Source organism: Amblyraja radiata, chromosome 20, assembly GCF_010909765.2.
Source record: "Amblyraja radiata isolate CabotCenter1 chromosome 20, sAmbRad1.1.pri, whole genome shotgun sequence".
Taxonomy (NCBI): Eukaryota; Metazoa; Chordata; class Chondrichthyes; order Rajiformes; family Rajidae; genus Amblyraja; species Amblyraja radiata.
In genome coordinates this window covers 9,823,229-9,833,621 of record NC_045975.1, presented here as the reverse complement: position 1 = coordinate 9,833,621, position 10,393 = coordinate 9,823,229, and the positions used below count along the sequence as shown (strand labels likewise).

The window sequence follows — 10,393 nt, the reverse complement described above, 5'->3', positions numbered from 1 at the left end:
AGGATTTTGCACGAGCTGGCAAACGATTGGTGGATCCAAATAAGGAGAGGTTAATTGGCAAATGGAGTCAGGTGGGGAGGGAAACGTGGAAACACTGACAGAGGCTGGGAGTGGATAATTGAAGACAACAAAGAGCTGCAGATTATGGTGCATAAGAAAGGAAGAGTTAAATTCAATAAGGGAGAAATGGGCAGATTGGAACAATGGATGGAGAGAAGGGGACCTAGTGGGAACAATGTGTAGGTGATGAGTGTGGAGGAGGGGAAATAATCCATGTAAATGGAGGCTGATGGGGTGATTGGAAAGGGCTAAATGGATAGATAAGAAAGACAGAAAGGGAATGAGAGGAAATGGGTTACCTGAAGTTGAAGAATACTTTCTTCATGCCTTTTGATTGTAGACTATCCAGGCAGAGGCGATGAGAACTAGTACCCTACACCACATTTATGCATTGGTTTTCAGTATTATAATATATTTTTCTATTTTCAATAACCATGGGACAGGGATTCACAAAGGTTGGTGGGGATGCTATTGCATTTTTGATTAATTAATATAACATATGACAGAAAAGACTGAGATTAACATATACGGTATTTTTCAGAGTATTATTCTTGGGGGGGTTTTTCGCCATCCAGCTAATAATCTCTTTCCATGATCGTGTTCAGTGTAGACAGTTTCAGAAGTGTGGGTGCCGGATATAGATCAATGGGACCTTCCCTTCAGAATCAAATGCAGTTAGGACCTCAATGCTGGGGATGTTGATCAGGGATAGGATGCTGACATTGGATTGCTTCACATGCCAGTGAAGTTTGACAAGACAGCATTGATGGTATCTTCGGTACCTGCTATAGGTATCCATATCTTAAAAGCACTCAGGAGGACAGATCACTGCTGTCTTCTAGGCCAGTGGTTCTCAAATGGGGGTACGCGTACCCCTGGGGGTACGTGAAGGCACTCCAGGGGGTACGTGAGATTTTAAAATGTAGGCCTACATATAAGTAGGCCTATATTTTTGCGCTGGTTAGGGGGTACTAGGCTGAAAAAATATTTCACAGGGGGTACATCACTGAAAAAAGGTTGAGAACCTTCTAGGCCATAAGCTTTGTGCTTGCTTAGAGGTCTTAAACCTCAAACACTCCTTTCCTTATTTGGCCAAAAGCAATGTGAGGGCACTGTTTGTCATCAGTGTCTGAAATCATTGGGAAATGACTCCTACGATATGGGAAAGGTGTATTTTCAGGGTTTTAGTATGCACCTATATTATTGAAGGGCAATGTTCTATAAATAGGCAGTTCAGTGGAAGATCTTTGTTTTACATATGTTAAGTATAGGACTTATTCTTCTGTATGTTTCAGTGATCCAATTGACAATAACTTGAAGTTTGTGCATAATCCTGCTTTACCTACTCGCTGCACTTCAGTGACTGAAGTTGGAGTGACCATGGTTCCGGAGGATAAGTGTTGCAAGGTGAATAGTTTCATGCTAGTCCTCCTCTAAATGGGTTGATTCCCTCCCAACACCTACCCCCACCTTAATATTGTAATTTCCAGATAATCAGTACACAGGCTCAACTCCACTTGATCTCTTGATTTGATTTTCTAATTGGTTAACAGTTTTAAAATAATGATTATCTAATCTAAAGAACCTCAGGATTCTTAACTTGCATTTATTACTTAGCACAGGCTTATTGTACAGTGCAAACCAAGACTTTTGGCACGGTATTTTTAGATCAATTTGAATTGACACTTAAGTTTTCATAACCAAACTGCAGTGGCTGTTCTTTTCTGATCAGACCTCATCTCAATGAAATTTTCACAGGTAATTGGAATGTTAGTTATCGTTTGGGTAAATGGAGGTGAAAACATAAACTTCTCAATGATTGATGTTTTTTTCTTGTAAATCCGTTTGAAACATTGCAGCATTATTGTGTCCCTTATGCTCACCTTGGGTCTGTTAATCTTAGTAATACCATCAACTTTTGATATCTGCTTGATGAGTGTGAAGATGTTTGGGGGAGAACATCATTGCCAAGCGAAGGAAAGGGCAGATTTATTTTCCAAGTATGATAAGAGCTAAGCAAATATTTGCTATTTCCATATGTTACATGTTACTAACATAGCCTAAACATGTTCACTATTTTCTCTATCCACACATTTGAAGGTTTTAAGTTTCTCTTCACTTCAAAAGAAATGGATAGTTCTTGGGACCTGGAACTGACAAAAATATAATTTAAATTTATGAATGTTAAATAGAACAATAAATACTGAACAACATAGCCTGCTATATGTTTACACATGCAAGATGGCAGAAATTAATTTGTGCCTTTTGTCTGAGCTATTTAATCATTTAGTTACCAATATATATATATTAATTTCATTTACTGTGTTCTATTTAGCGTAGATTCTTTGTTTTACACTTTAAAAAAATGTGTCATATGACATTTGTCATTTACTTTATACATCAGGTTATAATATGTACGTTGTTTAACTTTATACATCTATAATTTTGGAGCATATTTTTCTCCATTAATGTAAATTTTTGTTCCGTTGGCCTTCACCTGGATGTAGTTTAAAATGGATATTTTCATGTCACTCTATTTTAATTTTCTTGACTAGAACAATAACATATTTTGGCACAAACAAGTTTATTATTGATGGGGGAAAAAAACATTTTGCAAAATGTTTTTATTAAAATTACAAATTTTCAACAAGATAAGCTCAGGTGACTAGGACTTTGATCAGGTGTGCTTGCTGTGGCAGTTCATTAACGATATGTTAATTAATCTATGATTTAACACAGAAATGCTGTAGTGGTTTCATCTTTTAAGTTGCTTCATTAAATCATTAATTTTCTAGGAGGTAAGTGAGCCTGACATAATTAAGGCATCCTTGTCTCTGCAGAATATCCCTTTCATATGGTGTCAGGTCACTGAGGTAGTTAATACAAGCGAATGAATGCTGCCTCCCAGGGTGCATTTTATTTATATGGCTGTGCTGTGAACTCAATTTATTAGTTCGGTTTATTTTTCACTTAAGCAGTTTAGAATGAAATTAAGATTTTGCTCTGGCTTGGGACCACTGATTATAAATAGAACTAGTACTACAGAAACCTGATGTAAGGCAAAAGACATGTATTTTGTATTGCACTAAAATCTGAGCACTCCCAATTTAGGCAAATCTTCGTAATTAGTCCGCAAGTTAAATAAAAAACACTCTGGCTAGTTTTTAATTTGTTTTTAACAAATCTGTAATAGATTCATATTGGGTCCACGCAAAGTATACCCTCATTTGCATCTAATGGATTGGTGGTTTTCCAATTATAATTGTAACCCAAAGCAAAATATTAATTAATAAAATATTAATAATAAGTTATGTGCTTATCATAAGTCAGCTATATTGGCATTGAACTGAAAGTTTCTCAGCTTGGATAAATGAAATTCTTCTGGACTAATGTAGACAGGGTAAAGATCACAATTTTCCTTCAGGTTGTTTTGGAGTAAAGACATGCACTTTAATATTAGAGTCATAGAGAGATATGGAACAAAAACAGGCCCTTCAGCCCATTGAATCCACGCCAACCGTCAATCACCCAAACGCACTAATTCTACATTAATCTCATTTTTTTTCTCCCCACATTCTCATCAACTTCCCCCCAGATTCTGTCAATAGAGAATGGCCATGTACAAAGTTGTGGATTGAGTCCCATCTTTCATTAGCATAAAACTACCAACAGGGTGCTAAAGTGATGTTTTAAATTTGTGACTTCCTTTTCACACTTTTTTTTGATAGTAACATGAACTTTGGTTACGTCAAGCTGCTTCGAGCCATACAGAGAGTCATCCGTGAGGAAGGATTTGATGGATCCAGTCCCCAGGTATGGTGCACAAGCCCTTCGTGTCTTCTGTAATCAAGTAACTAATGTTGTTTTCATAGCGCTCTCCAGGGTGCAGCCGGAAGGGCTTGGAATAATCAACAATGAACAAGCTGTTTCTAAGCATAGATGAAGTAAACAAGCATTGCAAAGACAGAGTATGGGTCATATGTTAATATGCATTTGCCTCACGTTTTGAGCTTTCCTCAACTCTATTGGGTACAAGCATTGATGTGCATAAGCAGTGTGCTCTGGCATCATTAGTCACTGAGCACCTAAAAAGGAGCTGTCCATTCGAGAAAGTGGTTTAGCCTGACTTCACATTAAGCTACATTGGGCGTTTTTCATTGATGTAATGAAAATATCCTTGTTGTAAAACTTGTAGCCTTGACAAAACCATGACCAAGAAAATCTTTGTTTTGTTACAGAGAAAAATCTGATAATTTAAGTTTCTAGGAGGCTGTTCAGTCACCATTTCATCAAAATGTTAACTAAATTGGCTGAGCCCAAGCCTCTGACTGAAGAAAATCTTCATAGCAACTTTAGCTTTACTAATACTTGTGTCTTAATTTAGCTTGTTATTGCTCAGCTCGCAATCTCTACTGAGATTTCAACACAGATCTGGACAGGCTGTCTTTCCCTGTGGAGGCAAAACCCCTTTGGGGAAGTAAATTGGTCCCTGACAGACACCTCTCCCCTTCCCAGTAGTAACCATGGCAACAGGCATGTCTTAACAGTTCCCACAGTACAGTGTGCCGAGCTGTTTCTGTAGCAAGATGACAGGTTTTCCAAAGCAGGGAATGTCAAAAACGGACAGCATATACGGTGAATCCATATGTATGTACACACACACACACACACACACACAGATTCTTTCACAAACTCATCTGATTTTCTCAATTATGTGTATTTTATTGGATATATTTTTCAGCAATTAATTTGTGCACATTTCCTTCTGATTTTTATCTCAGTTTGACTCTTTGTCACAACCAGTCGCTTATGATCAAACAAAAATTTGCACAATGCTTTTTGTGTGTCTAGGCAACTGGTCTCTCCATGTAAGTAAAAGTGTAGAATAAGCTATCCTTTTTGGTAGCATGAATCGTTTGTGATACCACAGGCAGCTTTTGTTAACAGAATCCTAGCCCAAACCAGCTGGAAGTCTAGCATACGCTGATCCTTTCTTGGCACTTTGCTAGCAGCTATGTAGGCTTTTGCAAAAGTACAGCTCTTATTAAGGTTCTACTGGTATCCTTCCCTGTTGATATGCCAAGGAAACAAGCTGTTTTATGAGCCGTTAGGCAGCTGGAAAGCAAGTCCAGACAGAAATTTCAAAGACTCGTCACCTGTCCAGTAGCTGTTGTAGATCTTGTAAGTTAGAATGCAAACTGGGTAGGAAGGGTGTCATTTATAAGCAACCCCCTGCTGTTTTGTCACATTCATTTGCACCTCTCTTCCTGCAGACTAAACAGAGGAACATCCTGCGAATAGGAATCCACTCACTTGGCTCAGTGTTATGGGGAGACGATGTTGGCCTTAATGAAACCCCAGAATCTGCATACAGTCTCACGAGATTTCTCTATGCACTCCGTGGACTTCTCAGAACATCTCTTTCTGCCTGTATGATTACTGTACCAGCATACCTTATCCAGGTTAGACTCCTTAAGTGGAATAGTTATTCAAATTATCTTTTCTGTTTAGTAGGAGTGATAAGACCATATTTCCTTCGAGCAAACTTGCTTATTTCATTTTGAGATTTCTCAGCATGGTTTTCCAGCAACAATGCCTGAGAAAAAGCTAATTATTTCTAGTTTTTTAAAAAGTTTTATTACCCTGCCGTTTCAAACTGCAAGAAAATGTTGTCACCATTTCATATACTGAATATGTTTCTCAGCAGGGTACGGTGCAAAGACTGAATGTCACTGTTACTGCACAGGATGATGGTGGAACGAGATGAGTCATGTCTGGGGAAAAAAAGGGTAGTTTGAACCAGAGTTGTGAATAAACTTCTGCTCAGAATAAACCAGAGTAAACCATGTCCTGCATGGACATTGGTCGAGCAACAAAGTGTGCACTTTATATTTGATACAGTGGAGTAGCTGTAAATTGTTTTTAAATGAACTTTGAAATTAGGGTGATAAATTAAATACACAAAATGCTGGAAGCTCTTAGAGTGCCAGGTCACATCTGTCAGGAGAAACACAAAGTTACAGTTTCAGGCCTAAGACCCTTTGTCAGAACTTTATCATTTTTCCAGCATCTGCAATTTTTTTTAATTTTCACTTTGGAATTGGAGGTTTGTTTACACTGTCCCAAAACTGTTTTTGTGATGATTTAGTGAAGTTCGGTGGATGTCTGATAACAAAGCCTGATTTAAATTGACATTATGGACAAGCGATCTCTTAAGGGCCTGTCCCACTTACGCGACCTTTGCAGACGACTGCCGGCACATGTCGCTGTATGGTCGTGAGAGGTCTCCAAAGAGTCGTAGCGTCTTTCTGGTCGTCGCTGAATTTTCAACATGTTGAAAATTTCGGCGACCTATGACGGGTGCCGGCAGTCGCCTGTAAAGGTCGCGTAAGTGGGACAGGCCCTTTATGTTCTCAACCAGGAATGGCACCATTTCCCTGACTTTCTTGCAGCAATAATAAATCAGCGTATCAAAATATCTTTTAAAAAGAACATACAAATAAGGTGGCTATAATTTTACATTTTCTGTGGTGGATAACTTGGCTTGGCAATGGCTTCAGAATGGAATAACTTTTTTATGAATTCTATTAACGCATTAATAAGGGAATATGCACTTATAGCCACCACATTTAATTGTTACAAAGGCTTAATGTAGCAGATAATTATTGAGTATATTCATTTATTTAAAGTTCAGTATGTTCTGGCAGTAAATGTTTTTCAGCTGTCTTTTAAGGTAAATGAACTGTTCAGAAAGTGGAGCACCACCTGATCATTTTTGAGGTGAATTTAAAAAAATCATTCACTTTAAATACTTTGAAAAACACAACAATGTCTTTACTTTGATTGATAGCATTTTATTTTGCCTGTTTTCCATTGAGACAATTTGTTCAAAATATAGACAATACTGATAAGCTCTCATTACTGCTCATCCCTAGTTCTCTGAGAAAGAGCCACCTCTGGAGCCTCAAAGGAATCGCTGTATACACATCTCTTGGTTCTCAATTACATGCTGCCCCTGAACAACATCATCCAACAATAATACGACAGGATGGCTCAGTGGCGCAGTGGTAGAGTTACTGCCTAACAGTGCCAAAGACCCAGGTTCGATCCTGACTACAGGTGCTGTCTGTATGAAATTTGTACATTCTCCCCATGACCTGCATGGGTTTTCTCCGGGTACTCCGGTTTCCTCCCACACTCCAAAGACGCACAGGTTTGTAGGTTAATTGGCTTGATATAATTGTAAAGTGTCCCCAGTGAGTGTAGGATAACGTTAGTGTGCGGGGATTACTGGCTGGTACGGACTCGATGAGCTGAAGGGTCTGTTTCTGCACAGTATCTCTAAACTAAACTAAAAAAACTAAATAATACGACTTGACTCTTCAGTTGAGTGCCTGACCCAAAATTTTTACTCCTGAAACCACCAGTTTCCATGGTTAAAATATAAGGAGGATGTGGTGGGGCATAAGGGCATTTACTGGCGTATAGGAATCTCTTAGAGTAATTGAGTGTGGAAATAGGCCCTTTGGTCTAACTAGTCATACCAGCCAAGGTGCCTTATCTAAACTAGTCCCATTTGCCCAAATGTGGCCCATATCCCTCTAAACCTTTCCTGTCCATTTAACTGTCCAAGTATCTTTTAAATGCTGTTATATGCAGTGAATCGCTGGAATTATCTATGCTAGAGTATTGTGGAGGAAAGCTCATTGGCAATTTTCAAAGAAGAAATAAATATATTTCAGGGAATTCCAGCATATGAGGAACTGGCCCAGAAAGTGTATGCCATTCACTCTTCATGCCTGCTTTGATATTCATTGAGATTGTGACACAATTCTCCTGAACTATCCCTTGGTTTCTTTAATATCTAAAAAATTATCAATCTTGTCCATGAGCATATGCAGCAACTTGGCCTCCTCAGTCATCTCAGCCAGAGATTTCTAAAGATTTATTTCTCCCAGGATAAAAAAAATTATTTTACTGATAATGAAACTGGTAATCCCAGATTTAGATGCCCTGATCAGTGTAAATATTATTGCCAGTCAAGCTTCCTTTTATAACTAACATACATAGAGTCATAGAGTGGTACATTGTGGAAACAGGCCATCGGCCCAACTTGCCCACACCGGCCAACAATGTCCCAGCTACCCTAGTCCCACTTGCCTACGCTTGATCCATGTACCTGTCCAACTGTTTCTTAAACAATGAGATAGTCCCAGCCTCAACAACCTCGTCTGGCAGCTTGTTCCATACACCCACCACCCTCTGTGTGAAAAAGTTATCCCTCGGATTCCTATTAAATCTTTTCCCCTTCACCTTGAACCTATGTCCTCTGGTCCTCGATTCTCCTACTCTGGGTAAAAGACTCTGTGCATCTACCCGATCTATTCCTCTCATGATTTTGTATACGTCTATACAATCTCCCCTCATCCTCCTACGATCCATGGAATAGAGACCAAGCCTACTCAACCTCTCCCTATAGCTCACACCCTCTAGTCCTGGCAACATCCTCGTAAATCATTTCTGAACCCTTTCAAGCTTGATAATATCTTTCCTATAACATGGTGCCCAGAACTGAACATAATATTCTAAATGCGGTCTCACCAACATCTTATACGACTGCAACATGACCTCCCAACTTCTATACTCAATACTCTGACTGATGAAGGCCAAAGTGCCAAAAGCCTTTTTGACCACCTTAGCTCGACTTTCAAGGAACCATGCACTAGATCCCTCTGCTCTACCACACTACCCAGAGGCCTACCATTTACTGTGTAGGTCCTGCCCTTGTTCGACATCCCAAAATGCAACACCTCACACTTCTCTGTATTAAATTCCATCAACCATTCCTCCACCCACTTGGCCAATCGATCCAGATCCTGCTGCAATCGTTCACAACCTTCTTCACTATCTGCAAAACCACTAACGTTTGTATCATCATCATAATGGCACCAAAGGTCTAATTTCCAAAGCTGCCATGATACGAAGAAGGAAAATAAGCTGGGACATAAGGAGGCTGTGGAAGAATATAGTTAAGTAAGCAAAAATCTGAAAAAATGAATGTAATGTGAGCATAGTAAATTGTCAATTTTTACATGAATTATTAGAAACAAAAGACATATTCAAATTGAGGAAACATAAAGAGCTCTGAGATAAAGTATAGCATATTTAGAAAACAAGCCAAATTCAGTTCTGTGTGTAGGAAAGAACTGCAGTTGCTGGTTAAATTCGAAGATAGATACAAAATGCTGGAGTAACTCAGCAGGACAGGCAGCATCTCCGGAGAGAAGGAATTCGACCTGAAACATCACCAGAGACTCTCCAGCGACGCTGCCTGTCCTGCTGAATTACTCCAGCATCTTGTGTCTATCTTCCAAATGCAGTCCTTGCACATATTATTTTCAGACATTGGTCTCACCAAGGTTATATCCAATAGGAACAATATATTTTTGTACTAAAATCCTTTTATGTAAAGCCCAGCATTCATTTTGACCTTGATTCTTTGCTACACATGTGAATTTGCATACATATTTGTACAAAAATACCTATGTCACCTGAATTCAAACTCAGTTCCAACTCTATAGTATGCTTTGGCCACTAATTCCAGTGTAGACTACAACATTTACCATACAACTAATATCAAGTGAACTTGTGTATAGAATCTTGTTTATAATCTACATCCTTCCTTAAATTGTGGTGTTACATTTGCTGTCTTGCAAGCTGCAGAAGCCAGTCTAGATTCATTCATTAGCCATGCTGGATCTTTTGAATATGACACTGAATATGACACTGACCACAGTTTGCTGATGACACTGTGGTGGTGGGCCTGATCTCAGACAACGACGAGAAGGCCTACCGGGAGGAGGTGGCTGGCCTAGCACTCTGGTGCCAGGATAACAGCCTCCTCTTGAACATCAAAAAAATGAAGGAGCTGATCATGGACTTTAGGAGGGCACATCATCCGAGGACGTACACTCCATTGAGGATAAATGGGGATCCTGTGGATAGGGTGAACTGTTTTAAATATCTGGGAGTCCACATCTCCGAGGATATGACATGGGCATCACACGCCTCAGCACTCGTGAGTAAGGCAAGGCAGCGCCTTTACCACCTCAGGCAATTGAGGAAATTCAGAGTGTCTCCGAGGATCCTCCAGTGCTTCTACGCAGCGGCGGTGGAAAGCATCTTGTCCGGGAACATTACCATCTGGTTTGGGAATTGTTCTGCCAAGGACAAGAAGGTTCTGCAGAGAGTAGTGCGTTCGGCCGAACGCACTATGGGAACTTCACTTGCCCCCCTGCAGGAACTATACATCAGGAGGTGCAACTCCAGAGCC

General features: G+C 39.6%; 1 protein-coding gene across 4 annotated transcripts in view; it reads left to right on the top strand.

Moving 5' to 3' along the window:
• elp4 (elongator acetyltransferase complex subunit 4) overlaps positions 1-10,393 on the top strand; it is a 180,217-nt gene that overhangs the window by 68,384 nt on the left and 101,440 nt on the right. For all 4 annotated transcript variants that reach the window (XM_033038791.1, XM_033038789.1, XM_033038792.1 and 1 more), the window contains 2 exons: positions 3,789-3,873; positions 5,334-5,522. In XM_033038791.1, coding sequence (XP_032894682.1) covers positions 3,789-3,873; positions 5,334-5,522 — 274 coding nt within the window. The remainder of the gene's footprint in view (positions 1-3,788; positions 3,874-5,333; positions 5,523-10,393) is intronic.